The sequence below is a fragment of the Electrophorus electricus genome, chromosome 2 (genome assembly GCF_041902795.1).
Source record: "Electrophorus electricus isolate QZ-2024a chromosome 2, ASM4190279v1, whole genome shotgun sequence".
Classification (NCBI taxonomy): Eukaryota; Metazoa; Chordata; class Actinopteri; order Gymnotiformes; family Gymnotidae; genus Electrophorus; species Electrophorus electricus.
The window spans coordinates 44309195-44333279 of NC_137498.1; the positions used below are offsets into that span (position 1 = coordinate 44309195).

Below are 24085 nucleotides of genomic sequence, written 5' to 3' on the forward strand. Positions count from 1 at the left end.
TTCATTTATTGGCAATTGATACTGAAAACATAGTGTTAAAATGTGTTGGTGTAAAAGGTCACTATTATGATTTATGGGCTGTGGTGTGGAAGGCCTCTTTATGGAAATTCTGTATCAAGGGAAAAACAAGTAATGCTGCCCTCTTGTGGCTCAAGAAGAACACACAGAAGACATCAGAAGTCCTTAACACAAATTACTAGGATAAGATGTAGAAATACAATCAACATTTAATATTAGTCAAATCATTAAATGTGTGAACAAACCTCTTCTATTTGCTATGGATTGCATCCTCTGTATTATGCAAACAATGACTCTTTCACTCCATGTCTCATCTGCTAAAGGAAGGCAATAAGCATTCTGATCCTACAAGATTGTAATTCAACATGCAAAGTGACAAGACCAGCATGTGATGAAAGCCATTGAGATGGAACTTATGTGAGGATGTGATTAGCTGATCAAGAACAGTAGTGTGGCAATCTTACTTTTAAATTAATTAGTTTAGTTTTTATCACCCTGTACTGTCTATTCTGAAGCCACATGCCTCTCACTTTCTCTGACTTTTATAAACCTGCCTCTTCTTTGTCTTGAAGAAATTTCTGAACTCTAACATTTAATTTCCACACTAGATTGGTGAGAATCAATAGGGCAGAAAAATCACAATTGGACCAAGTATCACCATGTCTGCATCTACCACACATCTCTCTGTTGTGGTTACTCCAGTATAAACCCAGATTAAGGGCAGATACTGCAGTTCATTTGATTACACTAGAAACAATTAAGGATCAAAATACAACAGCCTGTATCATTAAAAAATTACAGGTTATAGTGTGGTCCCTTAAACACTTTTTAAAAATGTACTTCAATAAATGACATTATCTTTGATGCATTTTGCGCTATGCCTGTTTGGCCAAGGTAAGCCATACTTTCTTTTCCCTTGTGCTCTTCAGCATATAAACATCACTCATTACCTTTATCTCACTCTTCTCTTAGATATGGCAGTAAACTTGCTTCTCGGAATCTCACTGACATTTGCTTGTTTTCCCTTTGGGTCAGACAATCTAACACACACAATCTCATACTCTCACAGTTATTCTCTCAGGATTCTCACACACACCTTGTAGTACATTTCAGTGCACACAAACACACAAAAATATACACAGCACACCTGCTGAGCTGTACCAAGCACTGTGGATGCTCACAAAGCAGTTCCACTTAATTAAGAATCCAGATTAAGAACCCAGTCAACCCAGGTATAAAGGAAAACACTGGTCAATGGCCTGAACTGACCCTTGCCCTCTCTACCTAGTCCATCTACAAGGGCTCTGTCTTCTTGTCAATGTCTTGAGAAACTCATCCACACATCCATTTATTTCTAGTAGACTCTAGCAAAGTAGGGGTCCTAAAAAACAATTATATTTGTCTCAAAATACTGCCAAAGTTCTCACTAGAATTAAAAGAATAAAACACATCACCCCAATTATCACATTCTTACTTTGGTTCCCAGTATATTACAGAATTGTCTTCAGAGTACTAGTACTCACCTATAAATGGCTAAATTGTTTAGGGCCAATGTATGTAATCTACCTGATGCGCTCAAGCAATATAATTTGAACAGGACTCTGAACTCACTAAGAACTTCAGTTAATAATGCCTAAGATAAGCACTAAGCATAGGCAAGGAGGACTTTTACACAGCTCTTAGATACAAAAACTCTGTTACAGAAGTTCTGTTAGAGAAACTGAAAAGTGCTAACTTTGCACATATTCAGATTGAAGCTGAAAAGTGTTCAATTAGTTTTCCAACAATGCTTGTAGCTCTCAGAGACATTACTGCATTGCAATCTTCTCTCTTTCATCACCCAGTATTTACTTGACTTTGATACCTTTTTATTATTTATTTCTGTTTAACTTGGTTATACATTCGAAGTACCCCTATCTGTTTCTATTTAAATTAATTTATATATATTTTTTATTTTGAAATAATTTATTTGCCCCTTGTATGAAATGTGTTGGTGTATCAATATGTTATGTATAAATGTGCATGTGTATAAATGTGCTTTGCTCTTCATAGGATTCTTCATTCTTCCTTGTTTGAATAATCAGTAACACAATATAACATTTCAGGTTTTAGTGAAACTGTCCCAAACTACATGTGTAAGTAAGTTGCATTACTTAAGGATGGGATGTAGTGTGAGTAAAGTGTGTCAAAAAAATATCAAACAGCAAACAAAGTGGAAGCCGAGCTAGGAGCAGGACTACAGACAGGGACCATGGCAGGACCAGGGGCATATATGGGATACGATGCCAAACTCTGGACAGGTGCAGGAGTCAGGGTATATTGAGGGATGGAAGTAGGATGGGGAAAGGGAGTCGGACCGGCAACACGGCTGAAACAGGAGAGGAAAGGAGAGGAGATACGCTGGTAGTGGGCACAGTTGTGGGAACAGGGACAGGAACAGCAGCAAGGATAGATGTAAGTATATTCAGCACAACAGACACGAACAAAATACACAATTGGCATGGATACATGTACTGGGACAGGCAAGGGAACACAAAATGCCACAAGGCAGGGTAACAGGTTTCACTAGGTAACACAAACAGGCATGAATGTATGGACCGGAACACAGACGAAACCGGGAACAGGAGCAGGCAAAACAGGAACTGAGGAAACATTAGAAGCAGATTCTGGAGTAGTAAGGGGGGCTGTTGCAGCAGCCTCAAGGGGCAGAGGAGGTAGAGCAAGACTATGGTGTGGACACAGGAACCGTAGGGGTCTGGGAGGCCGACAGAGAGGTCTTAAGGGTCACTGGCTTGCTGCGAGGTGTGGCCAAAGGAGTCCTAAACATCTTGGAAGGCACACCTGTAGCAGCTATTGGGGCACAGGGGAGTGTTGAGGAGCAACTACGGGGACAGGCCTGGCACGAGGCAAGGAGACTTGTGGAGTGCCCTGTTCCACTCCAGGAACAGGAACCGGCGGGTCCGGTGACACGGTGTTCAGCGGTGGCGGGTCTGAGAGGTCTGGAGGCAGTGTTCAGCAGCAGGTCCAGTGTCCAGTGTTCAGTGTGCAGTGTTCAGCAGCAGGTCCGGAGGTGGGGTATTGTGGTAGTTTGAATGTGGATTGATGGAACTATGTTCTGGGTTTGTTCCTTTAAGGCAGTGGACTAGAGATGGATAGATCTTCACAACATATACCATACACCATATCCTTCCCAGGATTTTGGTCCAACTACCTGACTTTTCTAATTAGCTCATGCCAGCAGATAGCCTGCAGGTAGAATTAATTACTGAGCAGTTTTACTGCTCTGTTGGGAATCCTGACTAAACACAGTTAATACTGCAGAAATGCGAAGTCTCTATGACTTTAAAAGTGGTTCTAACCTGTAATGTTCTGCATTTTAAAAGTCTTTGTTTTAGTAGTAATTGGGATGTAAGATAGGTTTTATCTGCAGCACAATATTAGATTTTATAATTCACCTCACTACATAATGGCATAGAAATGATTTCATAAACCACTGAGCTATAAAATACAATAAAACCTGCTGGGTATTCACATCTCTCTCTCTCATGCTCACACACAAATACATAACCAAAGAGGGACAAAAACACAGCAGCCAGTTTTCATATTAAAACTTTTATTCTGTTCTGCTCGCAGCACAGTATAGTTTATTCTCTCATGATGGAGTGGCCCAGCGTGTGGCCTCCATGTGACTCCCCTGCAGTGCAGAGTATGGCACAAGGACCCAAACACAGTGGCACCGTGGCCCTGCCGTCCTGGCACAGAGTGGCATATAACAGAACTGGCTCTGCTCAGCTATGTCACCATACAGAGTAGCATGGTGTGTGCATGTACACATGCGTGGATGTGCATGCGTGCATTGGTGTGCGTGCATGTGTGTTTTAATAAAATGCATTGTAGCTTGGCACAGACATAGCACCCACATACACACATATTCACACACACGCACACACACACACACACACACACACACACACACACACATGTACACACACACACACACACACACACACACACACATACACGCAAATATGACTTTCAAAGCCACATCTATGTGCGACATACTGCATAATGCAAAGCTTGTGGCTCAGCAGTACAGAGGGTAGCATTCTGTTGAACACACGTGGCTCACTTTGGACACTCACAGAGAAGTCCACTGAATCCACTTAGGAGTTTTAAAACTCCCAAAATAATCCCACCACCATGGCCCAAACTCTTACTACAGTGACGCGGTCATTTGGACACACATACACACACACACACTTTTCAGACACAGCAGTGGTGACGAACTCATAGAGGTCGATGGCCGGCAATTTGACTAATTAACACAGTAGAACACTGGTCTCTTTTATCGGTGGGTGTGAGACAAGTGAGAACAGACAAAGAGACAAAAAGATCAATTCATAGAGAATAAATTTAGTAGGTAAACATATATATATATATATATATATATATATATATATATATATATATATATATATATATATATATAAAATTTTCTAAATATATTTATATATATGCTGCTATTTAGATAACAGACTTATCCACCACATAGTAAAAAAAGTAGACACTATGAACACAAAAAGACAAATAGTGAAAGAGTGGCCATTTTTAAATAGTGATTGGTGGTGGGGTCAGCTAGACGATAACTTGCCCATCTTCAGTATTTCATATACTTTTAAAATCACAGAATAAAGCATCTTCCCAAAAATTTTATAATAGCTAAACGGCCAAATCTTTACTTAATCGATATGAATATAAAATGGAACAAAAGAGAATTTAAAATCATTATTTGCAGGTATTATGTGTAGCACATTGTAATCATTAAATCTGGTAATATAAATAAAAACAACACTTTTGTCTTCAGCTAGACTGGCTTGCTGAACAGCTATTTTCTATTGCTATCTAAAACTTCACAAACACATATATGAGGTACAGCCATATATAAAGTAATCCAGACAAGTATTACACAACAATCAAAACTGGAATAAAAGGATGTATATATAAGCTGCCCAATGCTAAATTGTAATGTCAAGATAAACAAAGCCCACATGAGTTTGTAAGAGATCTGTGACAGTGAAGCAATATGTCATTGATTCTGTTTTCTTCAGGATTTAAAAGAAAATCTACTGCCCTTGTTTTGTACATCACAGCCATCAGTCTTAGTGTACCTTGACATTATTGTTCAGACCACTGACAACAATATATACTCCAATTAATTAGCACTATTTTTTAAAAAGCTTAGTGTACAACAGGTATGCTTAGTATGGCTCAGATGCAGTAACAAGCACACAAAGAAACAAAGTCAGCCTGTTGGTCTGTGCTTAGAACTGGGTCAAATATGCCAGCAGTCTTCTTTTTTGGGGGAGGGGGGTGAAGAAGGAAAAACAATTACAAATAAAAAAATTACAATTTTAACTTATATTTAAACAGGTAACAGCTAAGATATTTTGATTTAAAGTTATAATATCAGATAGAGAAAATATCTAATGAAGTGTTCAAGCTAGATAAAATAATAATAATTTTAAAAAACAGATGATGAACTTGCCACAAACGTTTAAAATCCATATTTGACTCAGGCCTGGTGCCAACATGCGGACGCCCTAAACGTTATTCACAATCAATCATCAATCACTTCAAATGCTAGCACTAATGGTATAAGCAAATCATTAAAAGTTCTGATCATTAGTCATAGTCTTTCCTTAAAGTACCAAAAGCAGGTACTGGATCTCCCCTTAACAATGTACAGTCATATCTAACTTGAGTGAAATCTGTTTGATTAGTTTTCACTTTTGCTGTGACCTGTGCAAACTACACAAGTGTGGATATTACATCAACTAATAAAGTAACAGCAGAGCAGTTAGTAAAAAAAGATGTAAAAACACAGTGCTTAACTGTAAACAGTGCTCTCCTGCTTATCGCTGTCTGAATAAATGCAAGTTATAATAAATACATTAAATCTAACATTGACATTTGATTGAGGGTACAGCGCTGCAATATGGCTAGCTCTGTGATCTTTGCTATTTAAACAATTTTGAGACATCCAAAACCAAAACTTGATATAGTCTTGAAGACATTTCCCCCAAAAGCTATGACCTTACGAAGTGTCTTCTTGGTTGCAGTACACTGTGTTGTAATGGCAACACATACATTCAGACGGGAAGGGCTGCCACTGACTCTTTAGGTAGTTAAAGCATTGCATGTGCCCCCATGTTATATAGCACAGTGCTTTTGTTCTTTAATGAGTCAACACTCTGGACTTGAACCACATTATGAAGAAACTTACAGGGAGTAAATGCAATGTACCATGGTTAAAGGTGTAAATGTAGTAAAAATTGCAATGTTGTATACAGAGGTTACAGAGAAACAGGACATTTTTGACAGATGTCCTTCTTCAGCTGTGCAAGCAAGAAGCACTTGGACCTGTGTATGAAAATGTGCTCTCCTCTCTGGAGACCTGCACTGCATTGCAATTTGTACTGCTTCTATATGATTATATATAAATTTATGACTATAAAACATATGTATTGAATGTGTCATTGTACATAATTATGTATTGCTCAAGGGAAGAGAATGAGATCTAAATCTGATTTGAATGTGTGAAAGCTCCATTTAAGTTTGGCACTCAGCTTCAATGAGCCAATATTAGATCAGTCATGGCTGACTTACCCTGTTGTTCAGAATACAAACACGCTGACATAGAAATACAGAATGCTAGATGTGAGTCTTAGAGGTAGGGGATATGTTTTTAGGGGGACAAAAAGTAAACTGCTACTTTTCTTAGTTAACACATCCCTTGAGATACAAATACACACAACAGTTATGTCAGAATACAAAGCTCATACAGGTGGATGAAAGAGGATGGACAGTACAGAGATTGGTAAAATGTTTTCTGCCTCTGGAAATCCATGGCTCATGATGAGTCCATGAACATCACAACACTCAAAGACACATCACATTCATCCATAATATTTGACCCCTGACCCAGAGAACTGAGAGAAGATAAGCCAGTTGCATTTTAGCATTCCCCATCTAACAAAAATAAGGGTTGTTAGCAAGGCAGTACAATTCTTATGCAGTAAAAAAGGAAAGCCACAATGTGTGCAACAACCCAATCCACCTTTCTTTAAGAAGCACAACAGAGCTTTGTGCAAGAAATGAAGCATCCCTATTTCACTTTCATTTTGAGCTAGTATGAATTATCCTTCAGAGCAAGCAACTGAACTGTCCCCAGACTGTTCACTGATGTCTCTCCTTTGATGATCTGCCTCAGACCTCACTTTCCACACTGGAGAAGTGGGCAGAACCTCGACGTGAGCACAAACTCTTGGTTTTGAGGGGACGATGTGGGGATTGATACCTTTGGGGCTGGGGGACTGAGCGGATTCTCTGGTACTGGAGCTTGGCACTGGAAGAGGACATGGAGGAGGGCTGGGGCGCACCAGGTGTTGAAGAAATCGCTGATGGAGATGAGACAGAGGAGGAGGAAGTGGGTGGAGGAACATGAATTGGATGAGTGGATGATGGAGGTGCAGGGAGAGCTGGGACTATAGGGGGTGGCAGAGAAGATGGCACAGTCTGAGGAGGTGATGATGGCTCTCTGGACCTTTCAGAATGTTGTGATCTCTGAACACTGAGGCTGGACTGACTTCCAGATTTCGTTTGGCTTTGAGCCCGGTCCAGCTTGGACTGCCGTTTGGCTCGGGTGGTGCTGCTGAAACTTTGGCAGTGAGGCAGTAGCTCCTCTTGACTGCGAGAGGCTACCCGGCTCCACTTAGTGTGGTGGGGTGACTGGCAGAAACAGGCAGTGTGGCCATGACTCTTGTCTTGGGATCTGCTCTTGGACTTCTTTTCAGTCTTTACAGGCAATTTATCCACAGACCAGTATCTCCGTGGAGGTGGGGGAGTTAAAGGTGGTGGTGGACACTGATTTGATCCCAAACCTCCAGAGCCCCATCCTGAACCCCCTCCAAAACCCCAACTGCTTTCTCCAACTCCTACACCTAAAAAAAAGTCATCCCTGCTATTTATGCTGCCCCCCCTCTCTCTAGCAGGATAGGTGCCAAAAAACCAACCTCCACCCCCAATGCCTCCTATGGCCCTTCCTTCATGTCCCTCCCAGTATCTCTCAAACTTACCAAATTCTCCTGAAGAACCATCATCATCTGTGTAGATATCAACAGTTTTGTCTCTCTCCCTTTCAGACTCTGATTCCATCCCTCTGCTCTCTCTTTTTCTTCCTCGCTCCTCAGATCTGTCCCTTTCCTCTTCTGAGTCTTCTGACTCTCCTTCTTCTGAATCCCATTTATGGAATGATAAACCTTCTCTTGAGCAGGACTTTCCTCGTCCATTCTTTCCTAAAAGGGGTCGGCTCTCACCTCCTTTCCCATGTTCCTCTCTCTCAGACCCAAAAGACTGTCTTCTCTTATAGTTAAGAGGAAGCAGGGGTAGAAATGATGATGGAGACTCAGAATTAGGGTTTTCACTACCCCAAAATTTGACAGATGTTGAGTGTTTACTTGATGTAGGACAACGATTACTGCTAGACCTTGGCCTGGAATGGTGATGGGACTGAGGGCTTGTGTGGCGTTTTTCTCTTCCTCTACCTCCATCATCATTATCACTCACTTGATCATCTCTCTGCCTCCTTCCTCCATCTCTTGATATGTCCCACTCATAACTCCGGTTAGAACTTTCACTTTTCTTCCGGAAAGAGCTACGCCTCGGGGTGGGGTAGTGGAGAAAATCATGATCTATCTCTTTTTCGAATACCTCTTTCCTCTCAGTGTCACCATCCCCCAGTCCAGGTCGCTTAACCTTTCCCCTTCGTCTGGATTTCTCCTCTTTTTTCTTCTTCTTTTTTACTTTACGCCTCTTGCGCTCTCTCTCCTTCTCTCGCTCATCCCTCTTCTTTTTTTTTCGGCTCTTCTTTCTCCTCTTTCTCTCCCTTTCTCTCTCTTTGTGATGCCATTTCTCTTCTTTACCCTTGCTTCTACCACCCCCACCTATTCTTTTGACTGTCTCTTTTTCACCCCATGATGCCCACCAATCCTGAAGTTGTGCCAGCTGGCTGCCAGCTCTGTCTCTCATCTGTCCCTTCTGTTGGCGGGGTTTACGGGGTGGTATGGGTGGAGGTGGAGGACTGCAGGGCAGGGACCGAGAGGACATACGTGAATGACTTTTTCTCCTACCTAAAAGAAGGCTAGATTCCTCTGTAAGCTCATCTGTGTCATACTCCTCATACATGTCTCTTGTACCAGCCCTGTATCTGAAACTCTGTGATGATGAGTAAGAATTGGAGGAGTAAGAAGGAGAATTAGATCGTGAGACTGATACAGAGGAGGAGCTGGAGGAGGAGCTGGAGGTACTGGAGGAGCTGTATGTAAAGTGCACAGAAGGTGAGGGTGAAGGGGGAGTTTGAGTGGGGGAGGAGAGGGGAACAGGTATAGGAAGAGGCAACAGAGGAGGATGATGGCCTCTTCTGCCTCCCCCATCCCTCCCTCCATACTTGCCCCCACCTCTCCTCCCTAAGGGAAGGATGTTTTCATAAAGGGGCCCCCCTGAGCTTTTCATCTTTGAGAGACTGCTTCTTCTCCAGAGTGACTGCTGTGGTGGAGAAGGATGAGGCAAAGCTGGGTTTATGGGTAAGTGGCCAGAAGGCTGATTTTTTGGTGGTACCCTCGGGTTTCCAGAGGACTTTGTTCGATGTGTGGCTTTTGGAGTTTGAGAACCTGCAGTTTGTGGATCTGCAGAGACCCCTAGGCCTTTTGGATCGATTGGACCATAGTATCTCTTGTATTCATCCAGCCCCTCCTCCCCTCCACCAACTGCAGCCCAGTGAGGGGACATAGCCTGTGGGAATTGCGTAACATCTGTGATGCCACTGCTGATGCCAATCGCTTTTTCAGGGCCAGTTTTTGGACGTGTCCATCGATCCACCACAGCCAGTCGTCGCTCAGGACGAGGTAAAAATGTAGAGCATGGCATGGGTGCTCCAAGAATTGGGCTGTTTGAAGGGCCAAGAGCCATGCCTGAAAGCCCGGCTGTTGGTGGAGAACCAGGAAGCAGGGCATTGTACGCAGGTTGTTGTTGCTGGTGATGTTTCTGCTGTTGCTGTTGTGCCATAGTGATGGAAGGGTTGGCTACAGAAGTGGTGACCACATGAGACATTGGAGGAGGGGGCATAGAGGAAACGTGATGGTATTGTGGAAGAGTGCTTTGGGGGCCTCCGGAAGCTGTTTCATCTTCAAAACTGCAGCAGCTATACATACCCTATAAAAGATGACAAGAAAGAAACTGAAGCAGGATATCTATCAGTCCTCTTTAGTGACACTAATTAAGAAACAGGAAAATACTAGACTTGAAATAATAGCATAAAAAAAAACAGTTGATGCAAGACAGCACACACTGCAGCTTCAACTAACCTTTAGGTAGATAAAGATAATTTATTTGGAAATTGGACTTTCTGATCTCATTTCAATGAGTTATATGTTACACAAAAATATGCAACATTTAGTTTTCTGGGAAGAGTTTTGGGTAATTTGTATTCTTGCACAATGTAAGCATAAATCTAAAGGGGAGATATTAATACTAAGATTAAGGGGAGATATTAATACTAAGATTAAGGGGAGATACTATGGGTGATACTAATACTGAGATTAAGGAGAGATTCTAATACTGAGATTAAGGGGAGATACTAAATCTAAAATTAAGGGGAGATACTAACACAATGATTAAGGGGAGATATTAATGCTACAATTAAGGGGAGATAATAATACTAAGATTAAGGGAAGATACTAATACTGAGATTAAGGGGAGATACTAATACTGAGATTAAGGGGAGATACTAATGTTGAGATTAAGGAGAGATACTAACCCGACTGAAGGCCAGCAAGAAATCCACTCCCTTTGAATGTCCCAAGCAGTGGCGAAGCTTCCAGTAGACCAGGTGCTCCCAGGCAAAAACCAGGAGGCTCAGGCCCATGGCCACCAGTAGCATGTAGAAGACTCCTGCCATGTTGTCTATGTCCAGCTTGGAGCTCATCACCTCAATTTTATCATTATGGCAGATACCAGAAAGCCACAGACGCTCAAGCATGTCAATTTCATCTGAAAAAGATGGCAGGAGGAGCAAAGGTTTAGAAGATAAAAAGGCCCATAGTAAATAAGGAGTGAAAAATAAGGAATTGGGAGTGTAGAGAATAAAATAGCATGAAGAAGAACAAGGGAGGAGAAATGAATAGGATTAAAGACCTTTTGTTGGAAAATAGTCTTTTATTCATTATGAGAGTAGCAAACACTTCTAAGACAGTGGAGATTTCCATCTGGTTTATGTTATTATTGAATTGTGACAGCGAGGAGTGAAAAACAGAGAAAAGACAGTGGGATGGGGAAATCTTGCAAAGCAAGTAAAACAAAAAGAAACAAAGAAGACAGATAACAACAGCTTTGATAGAGGACTAAAATGGGCTAGTATCTTGTGAGAAGACAGGCCCAAAGTGGTTTGTAGATGAAAGCTGTGGACTGATGGACCTACCACTCAACAATACCCATTAGTACGTTTATCAGAGGAAATACATCACCACTAAGAACATAGAGGCAAGGAGCACTGACAGAGAACACATTACATGGTTTTAGATGGCTTCTTTCTATTGTGGATTATTTCTTCTATGGCTCAAAAAGACACAAATAGAGGGGGTAAATCCCCTCTCATTGAAAACAAAGTATAAAATATAGCTGCAAGAGGCAATAAAGGGTCCAAGCACAACAAAGGGTCCAAGCACTTTGGCAGTTGACCTGAAAACACCACATGCTTATGTAAGTTCACCAGTCATATTTGACACAGGTCTGAGACCTCTCACCGCATTGTTACTGTAATTTATTCATACTCACATGGTGTATTACTGCTCTACACCAGTCTGCACACTTATTGTACATACTTTACATAAACCCACTGCACATTATTTTACTCCACATACTTATCAGTTTACATATGCTATTCTCACTGTACATACAACCTACACTTCACTCTCTCAATTTACTCTGCACATATGTATATATGTATGTATGTATACTTATACTTTATACACCCATATTTTTCTGTTCCTCCCTGCCCTTAATTGTACATACTGTACCCATAGTTACCTTCTTTGTACTTTATATGTAAATAATACTGTATTTTGCACTTCTGGTTAGATGCTAAATGCATTTCACTGGCTCTGCACATGTACTCTTCATGACAATAAATCTTAATCTAATCTAATTTGCAGCACTGCCAAATCTTGACTCATTCACAGCATCTGGGCAGTCTTTATTCCTTCATGACTGGATCCTCTACCAGAGGTCTGGGAGCTTGAGGGTCCTGCATAGAAACTTAAGTTCTACAGGCTGTTCCCAGGACAGCACTCTTTTGGACAGAAATCTCAGATGTTGTTCCTGGTATCTGTTGGAGCCATTCTCCCAGTTTGGGGGTCACAGACAATAGTGCTTTGATTACCATGGGAACGACAGTTGCCTTCACTTTCCATATCTTTTCTATCTCTTACTACAGCCCTTGGTATTTCTCAATATTTTCATGTTCTTTTTTCTTGAATTGCTATTGCTCAGGATTGCCACATCAATCACTACAGCCCTCTTCTGCAATTGGCCCAGCAAAAGTGGCAGGATAGCTCAGTGGGTTACAGTGCTGACTTTGGTACAGGAGGTTGGGGGGGTTGAATCCTGACATCAGTGTGTTCCCATAGTCAAGGTCCTTAAGGCTACCTGCCTCCCTTATTCTCAACAAGAGAGTCACTAAATCAAGAATCACACTGGCTTGAATGTTGCCTGGGTCAACAGTGCTGGTTCATATGCTGTGTCCCAGAGCACTCTGATGAAACTGGGCTACTGGAACAAATGATTTAAAGGTTATTGACAATCTGACACCGCATTGTAGAGTTAGCCAACTGATTATTTAAAAGCCTGCACTTGGACACTGACTGATATATGGCAACCATAGTGCATTTAAAAGTTAATTGATTTTGAATAAGTTCCTAAGGAAGCTCTCCAAATTTCCTAGACCCATATTCAAAATGAACAACAGAAAGTCCCACTTGAAATACAATGGGAAAGTATTTCCAGTTTCAAATATGTTTTTAATGTGTTACCATGCCCCCTTTTGGCAAGAATGCACAAAATTTACAACTACTTGCAAGTGCCCTACTGAATGCTCATGTCATGTTTCATAATAATTGCTCTAAGACTTCCTGAAATACAGCTGGTTTTCCAATATTGAAGAAATCTTAAAACTTCACATCTTTTTTCAAACATATGATTGTAGCATGGTCTTTTAATTACCAAACCTATGAGATCATTATGGATGTAAACTTTTTTGTGATACATTTGCACCCACAATTCTGTGTTTACTTCAACCAGGGAACTGTGCACTGTAGAGCCTCGCAATTTTTGATCTGGCTCAAACATGACAGTCAATATCATAGTGTCATTACACACATGTTTGTAAATTTTGTGTTGGTGCGACCTACTTTTCCCGACTTTGTGCCATTTTGGTTTGGAAACACAAAGCCAGTGATTATATGCAAAATAATCTCAACCTTGGCAGGTATCGTCAGTTTTGGTTTTTTTTTAAAGATCAGTCTAATTTGGTCAAAATCATACAAAGTCTGATAAAGTTTCATTCAGAAAAGGTGTTATTAAAACAGTGTTATTGAGATTATTGACACTATATTATTGACACAACGTGTTTTTGAGATTATTGTCACTGTTATTGAGACATAGTGTTAATACAGCAATGTTTTTTTTTATAATTATTTCGTTTCAGAGTCTGATCATTGGAAGACCAATTTTGTTCTGATTGAATGAAAGCCATAGGACTAGTTCTAAAAGTGCTGCAATGCAATCAACAATAGCAGAAAAACAATACAGTTTATGACAATACTTGTAAAGTTCTCAGTCTTTCCATAGTGCATGATATGAACCCAACTGTATGACTCTAAGATAAACCAAGTAAGAGCTCCAATTGTTTTTTTAATTAACCTCAGTAGCAGTAGCTCCACCTCTGAACTGTTGCTTGACATATGACAGACAGATTGTATGTAATTGTCAAAATGTTTTTGATATTTATTGAGTTTCAGAGTCCTGAGAATATTTTGTGGAGCCTGGGTGCAAAACCTAGGACTAACTTTTAAAAGTAGGATTTTTGAATATTATTCAAATTAGCAAAAAATTTAAGTGGGTGGATCTTAGCACTTCTATTGACCTTTTTGATGTGACTTGAATCAAGGAGTGCAGGCAAAGTGGAATTTTGTCTCTGTGCCTCATGGTGTTGGAGAAAATGACTTAAATATTCAAAGTTGAGCTCTAGTGCCCCTTTCTGGCCAATCAAGCTCATATCGGAGATTTACTTACAGTTTGGCCTGCACAATGTGTTTTAGCAGAGAAAAAGAAACAAATTATTATTCACTTAATCTTATAGATGCTCTTACCCAGAGCAACTTATAATTTCAAGCCTGATACAAAAATAGGTGAACAGAGGCTCATGAGTCTTGCTCAAGGACTCTTACTAGCATAGCATACTTGCCCAGAAGAGGTTTGAACCTCCGATCACTATAGGCAACACAACAATGTCACCCAGTATGCTATACCAACCACAGAATCAATTGGTTCCAAGCGTGTGAATTTGTAAGTTTGCCAATGATAATGTAATAATGCAAACAGAAATCACAACATATTTATTGAAACTGGCAAATGAGCCTTAATGAGAATCCAGACTCAACTACATGTCAAAATTAAACCCTGTCTGTTTGACTAGTTCAGTGTTTCCTCCCCTCACCCTTCAGCTATTCATTAGTGTGTTCATTAACTTTTAAGATTTTTCTCAAATTTAATTTATCAAGTTTCACGGCACTTCTTCCAGATTTCTTTCATTTTCTATGTTCAGCATGATAGGACAAGCTCACTATCTTCCTAATGAAAAACATTTCAACATGGCCAGAGAGAGAGAGAGGGTGGAAATATAGACAAAGAAAAACAGGAACACATTTGCGGAACATTTCATGCAATATGTTTTGTCCAACCTTTTAAGTTGAATGCCATAAATGTAAATGTAAATATATATATTTAGACAAAGATTGTCTCAAAGCCAATACACAACAACAAATAAACAAATAGGTATTGAACTAAGTATGTCTAATGTGTCATGATTTATTTAATGTATGTGTTCCCCGTATTGAGTATGAACTGCTTACTCAACCAGGAGTGTTTTAGCATTGTGACAGGAATCATAAACCATTCAGAGACGTCATAAATCGTTAAAAACATCACTTCTACTCTCCTGTCCCATCCTCAATTATCTGCTTCTAAGTCATTTTTCACCTTGTTTAATGCATGCACATACAAGATGTTTTTTTTGGTCTTTATGTCCCTGTGCTATTAGCCTTTTGTTCAGCAGCACAGTTTCTGATACAGTTTCTCTTTTAACATCATGACAAACTTTACATCTTAATGGTTTAAGAAGAGTGCACATGCCAGTGCATAAATTAATCCTTTAATCTGTTACCTATTACCTTTCCCTGAACTAAGACAGCTTTTATAAATAGTTGCATTGCAATCATTATCATCATTAGGGACTGGCTGCCAGCGTGAGACTAAGTGAAAGCAGCAGCCCACGTAGAACACGGCTATGCTCCTCAGATCTCACCTTGTTAAACAGTGTCAGAATCTATTGCTCGAGAGCTGATAGATCAATGGAGGCAAGGTGAAGCCAGTCATGGCTGTCTAGCTCTTTTTCCTGTATAAACATTGCCAGTAAAGACTGTTGTGTTTTAAGCTTGTGATAATCACGCTTTTTATTTAAAAGCCAGAATCTTTTTTCATTCTGTATTTTCCATACAATGGTGGAACTGAATATTAAATGTAGGAACAAGCAGTCCAGATCAGAAGTCAATTTAATTCAGTTATTAAGTAAATTTAATTCAAATTAAATTTATTTTGAGAGTCAGGTATAATGTAGAACTTAATTGAAGAAAGGTAAATATAAAGCCAAGAAATCTGTGCCATTTAAATACAAATCAGTTCAAAAAACCACTACTTAAACCTGTATGTTGTTTATTTCCTTTTTGTCTCACATGACATACTAGGCAAATTTCATGAATTAGAATTTAGCAACAGTTCATAATGTGTTTCTGAACCGACCACAGTGACACTGAAAGTATGACTAGAGTCATATTTTGATGTCATAAAGTGATATGCAGAAAAAAAATGCAAAAAAGGCTTGATGGTAAGTTTGACTGCACTCATTTAAAATTCAGAAACAAGCATTTTCAATCAAGCAATTGTGTGCATGTCTATGGCGTTATTATTCTGCCAAGAGCACATATTTAAATGTGAGAGCATGATTCACACAGCAGTCAGGGATTTCCTTTGCTCGCATGCAAAATATCCATGTGTTCACTCATATTTACTCTGCTCTCATTCAGATTCACTTTGCTCTGCTAAAAACCGCTTGCGTCCACTTACATATATTCTGCTCTCGTACAAACTTGCTCTTCTGCACACTCAAACTCATCCTGTGCACTCGCGAATCTTTGTGTACTCTTGCATTCTGTTTTACACTGCTACAACACTACCAATAGTCATCAGCCAATCCAAAATAAATAGGGGATTTTGACAAATGAAATTGTTCTTGCTGCTCCTTTACATTTTCACTGGTTGGGAAAGGCGCGATGAACACATCCACAATCTGTAACTTGCTTCACCATGGACCGACATCAGTCAATGGTCCCAAATAATGGGACCACTGAGCTCTGGGGGACACTCTCCCTTGCAACAGTTCCAGAGCCCCAGTAAAGAACTGTCCTGCTAAGGGTTGATTCCCAAAGACTATGAGGCTTTGACAGGACAGGCAGCCCCCACAATTAACCTGTGTTTACCATGTGTGCTAATTCCCCACAGCCCACGTCTGTCTGAGAAATGGAATTAGCCATGCCCCCTTTCACTTGCTTCTACCCCTGTTAATCACCTTTCCTCTGCAAGGATTGGCCTAGCACCACAGGGATGATGGAAGTCCTGGGAGAACAGGAGAGTGGCTCAGCAGCATCACACCACATCAGGTCTTGTCTTTGATGTCCAGGAGCAGGACAAGGGTGCTGATCCTGGTTCAGAAAGTCAGAGATGCTCACTCCTTTTTTATCTTTTACAACTTTCTGTGCAACCACACATATTTTTTCTCTACACCTGCAACTTCATTTTAAAGATGGTATACTTTAGCTGCTATTCCTTGTTGCTACCAAGTGGTGGTGTGAGGCACCTGTAAAGCCCTTTAGATGTAAGATGATGATCTGAGCCGGATCAACTTAAATGCATTATAATTCTTGTCATTTTTTCCAGATCCTAGCAGGACACTCCACCCCCAACTTTGGCTGAGCACAGGTCCTGTAGGTCATGTAGGTTCTCATCAGTGAGTATGAAGGGGATAGTGAAGTCTGACACCATTTCAGCCCCTCAGATGCAGTTTGGCATTCTTCAGTCAAAGATCCTCCCCGCTGCTATTTTTGCTTCCTACTAGAGCATGCAGTGGATTCCCTGTGTGCATGAACTAATAATTCATAATCCTGAGAAAATGTGACTCTTTTCCGGCCCCCATCCACCGACACCCCCTGTATGCTGACAGAGGTCTCAAATGATCTATGTTCATCCCAGTCCCAGGGAGCCCCTTCATGTCTGTCACTAATTCGTGTCAGTTCACACCAGAGCCCATTTCTTGGCTTCAAACCTGGTGTCCTCACTCCAGGTATATCTTGATTTCAGTGGCCAAGCAGGGCTCAAAAGCATTTTCTCTGAATTTTCTCTTTAGAGCACTAGAGCACTGCTACTGACTCAGCAGTCCTGCTCCAGATTACTGATGAATCTTGACTGCTGTGTGAACCTGAGGGAATTTTTGCTGCATTCTCACTTTTTTTTTTTTTTTTTGCTTTTGGCTGTAAATTACCTGGTAGAGTTCCTCCTGACGGGTTGCTGTCTTTTGTAGTGTCATGAAGAGTTTCGAGAGTTAACCCGGACAAAACGCTGCTTAAAAACAGCAGAAGCTGCAGCATTTCCAACATCTCTGGAACGAGCATCGCATCTCATGCAGCGTGGAGCATGAACATCCTCCTCCACAGACAGAGTGACTACAGCCTGCATAAGCCACAAGAATATTAGACCATTTTCCTCCTTAACTTCCCTTTTCATTTCATAACTCAACAGTCATCCTTTAATCCAAAAACCAGTTGTTTTTTCAACACAGAATCGGCATCAGGGACACACTCTGGAGCTATGTGCAAGGCATAGTTTTATTTCTTTTGTAAATCATGTGCAGACAAGAATACTGTCTACCCAGACATCTGTATTTGATCATAAACTTTCTTCAATCTGGTGCTAATATGCTCTTTATCTCCATACGTTTACAGAAGGATAGAGAATATCTTAGTACACTCTTCTCCTCTGCTTTCAGCATAAATTTCATAGACATATTTGCCTCACCCCTTAGCTGTTGTTTGACTTTCATGACCTTGAAGGCAGATTTCTTGGATATGACCCATTCTTTATTGCTCAGATCACTTGGCTTTGCCATTGGACTCTGGAAGCTTGCATTCTTGAGGAATGCATACAGCAACTGGGTTTCTCTGTGCAGCTCTCTGAGGAATAAAGGCTATTTCTAAAGAAACAGCCTCCCTTTGTTCAGTTCTGGCCTGTTGTAAAATTCAGCTTCACTGTAGCTCAGCAAATTCCCATCTTAATTGTTCTAGCTTAGACATCTAGGGAGTTGGCTGGTGACAGCTGCACTATTAAAAATACGTTTTGATAATATACTGTTTGTGATGCCACTTCGTAGTTTGGACATCATGTGAGCTTCAGAAACTAACACAGTGTCAACTTAAAGTATTAGTGTTAACATTATGTGTTTGTCTGTTTACAGGCTTGATACATTCTCTCATTGTCCCCAGATCAGATAAGACAGGTTATATGCCCCCACTCAAAGCTAAGTATAGGATGGTAAACATACAAGTAGCATAACACAATTTTTAATAATTTTAACTCATTTGGCAAAATGAACTGCAGTATAATTCTTTTTAATGGAATAAACAAAGACAAAATGAAATAAACTCAGCGCTCTTCCTTTACAGTTCTCTGTTCTGACAGATTTTGTTCAGCATTTCATTTCCCTTCAGTTTCATAACAGAATTATACATTCCAACCATGTGCAATCTCAAGGTAAATCAAATTAAGTCTGCTTCTCCAAACTAATAAGAAGGAAAGTGTCACAATTCTCAAAATAAAACAGAACTTAAAGTACTCAAGTCCCTCAGTTGGAACAAGAAATCAAATGCTTCTTTATCTCTGTGATAACCAAACATTATGTCTCTTGGGTCTCTCAATAAGAACAGCAAACAAAAATCAACAGGTTACAAATAGCTGTCAAGAATCCTGGAAGGATGATGTTTGATTGTCAGGGTATCACAAACAGAAAAAAAGTTATTTCCACAGAAATGGCAGTCTCAGTCTCCACGATGATGCAAAACAAACACAATGCCATTTTTCCCCTTACCACAAGACCATGAGTCCACCAAGTAAGAAAATAAACAGTGTGTGTAGGTGATCCTTCATGAAAAAGGAAAAAAAAAACTGATTTTACATCCTAAAAAACAGCAGTAGTTGGAGTAGCGCAGCGCACTATCAAAGTCTGAAATTTTTCTCAGACTATGGCATAGTTTAACCCATCTGCCAATAACTTAAATACACAACAAATCCCCAGGATCACCACATAAGTTCCTCAGACCTGCTCAACTCACTTCTCAGGCTGATGCTCCAAAGCAAAGATTCTCTAAGTCTTAGAAATAAGTTTGTTTTAATTTTAAAATGAAAAAGAAGCATAGACGAAAATATCACTCTGGCTTCTCTTTAAACTGTATCAATGTCAAACATCTTGTCAGCAAACCTATACATTTCAGCTGGTTACTGCCCCAACTACATTAAGTGGTATGTGTATTGTACTGTTTCTGGACACCAAGTGACATAATCCACATTGGCAAGTATTTACTCATGAACCTGGCTTGACATTGGCAGTTGGCCCAATATGTTCATTACGATTATTGAGAGAAGAAAAAGCAGGGCCAGTGGACAACTGGCATCTCTGTCAGTGCTGGCCAAAGTTTTTTTTACTGCTTAATTGTTTAAGGGCCAGCAGAAAGTTTCACGTATGTGGGCTAACGTGTTTTCATAGGTTAAGTGGTTTCATAGGTTTGCAAAATGCATTACTGGATCTATGTAGCATATACAAATATACAAGCTATCTTTCTTTCTATAATTAATTTGCACACAATTTAGACTTGTATGTTACATTCAATTTCCTATTTCCAATTTGCTATTTCACCTTTGTAGAACTAACGGAATCTCCCAAAACATTGTCACAGACCAGGCAAGTCTGTTGGCCTCCTTCCTCATGTTAACCTTAAGGTCAAACGCTCCCACCCCCTTCCTGAGACCCTAACACTGATTTGCAGAAACCTACCTGGAGGACATCATCATCCACTCTGAGTCGCAGGGTGAACCTCCAACTCCAGAAGGTGCTGGACAGTCTACATGGCACTAGATTCACAGCCAACCACAAGAAGTGTCACACAGGTTTCACTAAAGTGCACTATGTGGGATACTGCATCAGAACAAGCCAACTTCTACACAACAGACCTACTCTTACACAACGGACCCATACCAGCCTCAAGAAAGGAAAGTAGCAGCCAATCCTATACTGCCCACAGCCCATCACTAAAAAGCAGGTATGTGCATTCTTGATAGGGTAATATCAACATTTTGTCTCCAGTTTCACTTTCGCCCTTACTGAGTTCACAAGGAAAAGGCAACCCGACAAGGTGAGCTTTTTAAATTTAGCCTTTTTTTCTGATATACAACTCCCTAGAAGAATGAGTAGACCTCGTGCCAAGAGGACTTCTGCAACAACAACCAAGCCGGCAACAGCATATTCAGGTGTGTTACGAACACCAGGAACCAAGCTCATCCCCACACAGCAATGCCTACCTCTTCTAACCGACATCTATGATCTGGTTCGCCAGAGTACTAAGTACACACCTGAAAATGATTATCCTAATTATTGCCCTCCTATTTAAGTTCCCCTCCTTCACACTCTCTTCGCAAAAATACTGCCAACCTCATGTTGCATACCAAGCACTCCAGATATGTGTTTGTCTTCCTGGTTTTCAAAGCCTGCCTGTGTTTCAGACCTCGTCTCCTGCCTGATCCCTGGACACCTCCCGGACTCCGTCCCGTGTTATCGACCTCTGACCAACCTGACTACGAATACCTGCCTGACTCCTCTAACCTGTCCTGTTTCATCAATAAAATCTCTTGCATTTGGATCCTCTCCTTCGAGTGCATCCCTTTGACACACTTTGGCCCCTCTTTTCTTTTCCCATCCTCACTACTTTTTCTTCTTTGTTTGGTGAATAAATATAGCCCTCAAGGCTAACTCACCACTTTTCTTGTGTTGGTCATGACCCATTGGCCCAGTGATGCTTAAACGGTGTGCATCAGTAATTCATTGTTTCAATTGTCACTGCTCAGCAGATGAGAATTTAATAAATCATATGGGTTTATAATGTGTGCTGTACACACCTCAACATTTTCACAATGTTTTTAGAGCTTCTGCTCGGTAACATTCAAGGGGTATCAAGTGTGCATCCATGCTATGCAACATGTACCATCCTATTCACAATATAGTATGTGGCCCATGTCATTTTGTTCTAATATGAAGCTGAAGTTCATAGCCATTCTATGTGATTCTACATGCTAATGGAACTAAAATTATAATATCCTCACCATCTCCCACCAGCTGCAGCAAAGCAAGGTCTAGTGGCCGTTTCCAGCGGGAGTTCTTGTGCAGGGCAATGCCGTATCCTGTTGTTGCAAACACCTTTCCTGAACCAATTGTCATCACTTTACACCCTTCGTCCTTCCGAGCCATATAGTTGAGCACAGCTGCATCATAGATGAATGCATCTAGTTTGCTATAAATGGAAAGGCACATAAAGGACCAAGTCATAGTGAGAGTGAGTAAACAATGGAGAAAGTGACAAAAAATGCGTATTTAATATAACATTCTATATTACAATAAAAAAGATATAAATCTCCATCTCCCTCTCTCTCATATATATATATATATATATATATATATATATATATATATATATATATATATATATATATATATATATATATATATATATATATGAAGACGATTGTAGATGAGTAATTGCAGTGTACTGTAGTAAGAGATGTAGAGATATTCAAAATCGTTGCAAAGTACACAGAGTTTCCAGAGAAACGACATTTTGGACAAAGGTCCTTCATCGGCTGTGCAAGCAAAAGTTTATATATGAAAAAGGAATTGTTTAAATCATAACATTCATTCCTTGGGGTTCTAAATTTCCAAGAATGTAGATCAGTTTTTTCTTTGAGTTTCCTAATTTCATTGCTGCCATAGCAACAACTGGCAAAGACATGTTTGAATGACCTCTGTTTGAAACATCTTTTCTCCCTGGAAACTTTGAAAGTGAATGTGAAAGCATTAGTGTCATAATACCATCTACACATAGTGTTACCAGGGTCAAGACCATTTAAAATGAAAATGAAAGGCCCTAGGTTTAATCAATAAACATTGCTACAATCTTTGTAGGGTTCACTGACAACATTCAGGCAAGAAAAATACATTTTTATAATTGTTTTTTTCATTTTTTCATTTTTTTCTATTAACTGGAAAAATCTTTGGAATAAGAGTATACTTTATTTCTTATAATACTGGAGAGTATTTGCTTCAGGCCTAATTCATGTGGCTAGTGGACAAATCTCTCTGAAATATTCCAGATTGCTAATTTGCGAGACATAATATTGTCTTGAACAAAAAATGTGTAAAAAAACAGCATCTATTTAAAAACATCCCTATTTAAAAAAGTGTCTATTTTTGAAAGTGTCTATTTTAATGGAATAATGATTCTGCTAGTGTCACCACACAAAAGGAGGAACTAGTTTTGGGTTTTTTTACCTTTCCACGCTAAATATAGAACAAGACAGCCATTAAAATATCTAACACCTCCACTGTGATCCAGGGTGGGTATCACCCACATCTATCCATTTCTTCCTAGCACATCCGTATCTCTGCTGCATAAAAAGACAGCTTGACAATTTAAGACAATTTAATGCTAAAACAAGACTTTTTGGATTTTATCTTTTTAGATAATAGCAGCTCTAAAAAGCATGTTCATGAGTTACAAATGTCATCCACTCACCCGGTCTTAAGGTTATCGATGGCTTCCTCGACTCCTCTTTGGTTATTACGCACCATGTACTGATGCATGTTGGGATAGTTGCTCCGAATGTTCTCCTCTGTGCTGCCATTAGGTACAGTTCCAAAGCGGAGTGGTGGGTACTGCTCTGTGGGCTGCTGGAACTGTAGGTGGAAAGGGAAAGGAATCCATCATAATGCCAATCGGATTACTGACCACATGTTCCTAGTTCTGCCAAATACACTTCATGGGGCTTTACATCTCTGTCAGAAGATATCAAAAGCCTATCATCCGAAAGCATCAGTCCCTAAGTTATCTCAGGTGGTAATCACTTCATTAGGCTTTAAATAATCTAGTTTTACAGAGTATTATGGAGTATATCATACGTTAATCCATGATTGGTCTTGCAAGGAAGGTCTGGACAGACTCGCCATGTGATATACAATGCATCAGTTACCTTTTTGTCACTGAGACCAGACACTGTATCTATGTACTCCTCTTGGATCATGAAGGCTGCGAGATTAGCAGTGTAGCTTGCCAAGAAGATGACAGCAAAGAAAGCCCAGACCAGTACCATGATCTTACTGGTAGTTCCTCTAGGGTTCTCTACAGGAACTGAGTTATTAAATACCAGGGCCCACAACAGCCAGACAGACTTCCCTATGGTAAACTTAGATCCCCCTGCCTCTGAAACAGAAGGAATGAGACAAAGGATGATATAGAAATCTCAGGACTTG

The 24085-nt window shown here is 40.1% G+C and overlaps 1 protein-coding gene across 3 annotated transcripts in view; it reads right to left on the minus strand.

The window, feature by feature from the left end:
* Nucleotides 1-4540: 4540 nt before the first annotated feature.
* Nucleotides 4541-24085, minus strand: part of grin2da (glutamate receptor, ionotropic, N-methyl D-aspartate 2D, a) — a 69170-nt gene continuing 49625 nt past the window's right edge. For all 3 annotated transcript variants that reach the window (XM_081705952.1, XM_035529242.2, XM_035529243.2), the window contains 5 exons: nt 23806-24035; nt 23352-23512; nt 21886-22073; nt 10892-11124; nt 4541-10287 (listed from right to left, as the gene is read on the minus strand). In XM_081705952.1, coding sequence (XP_081562078.1) covers nt 7285-10287; nt 10892-11124; nt 21886-22073; nt 23352-23512; nt 23806-24035 — 3815 coding nt within the window. In that variant the 3' untranslated portion in view covers nt 4541-7284. The remainder of the gene's footprint in view (nt 10288-10891; nt 11125-21885; nt 22074-23351; nt 23513-23805; nt 24036-24085) is intronic.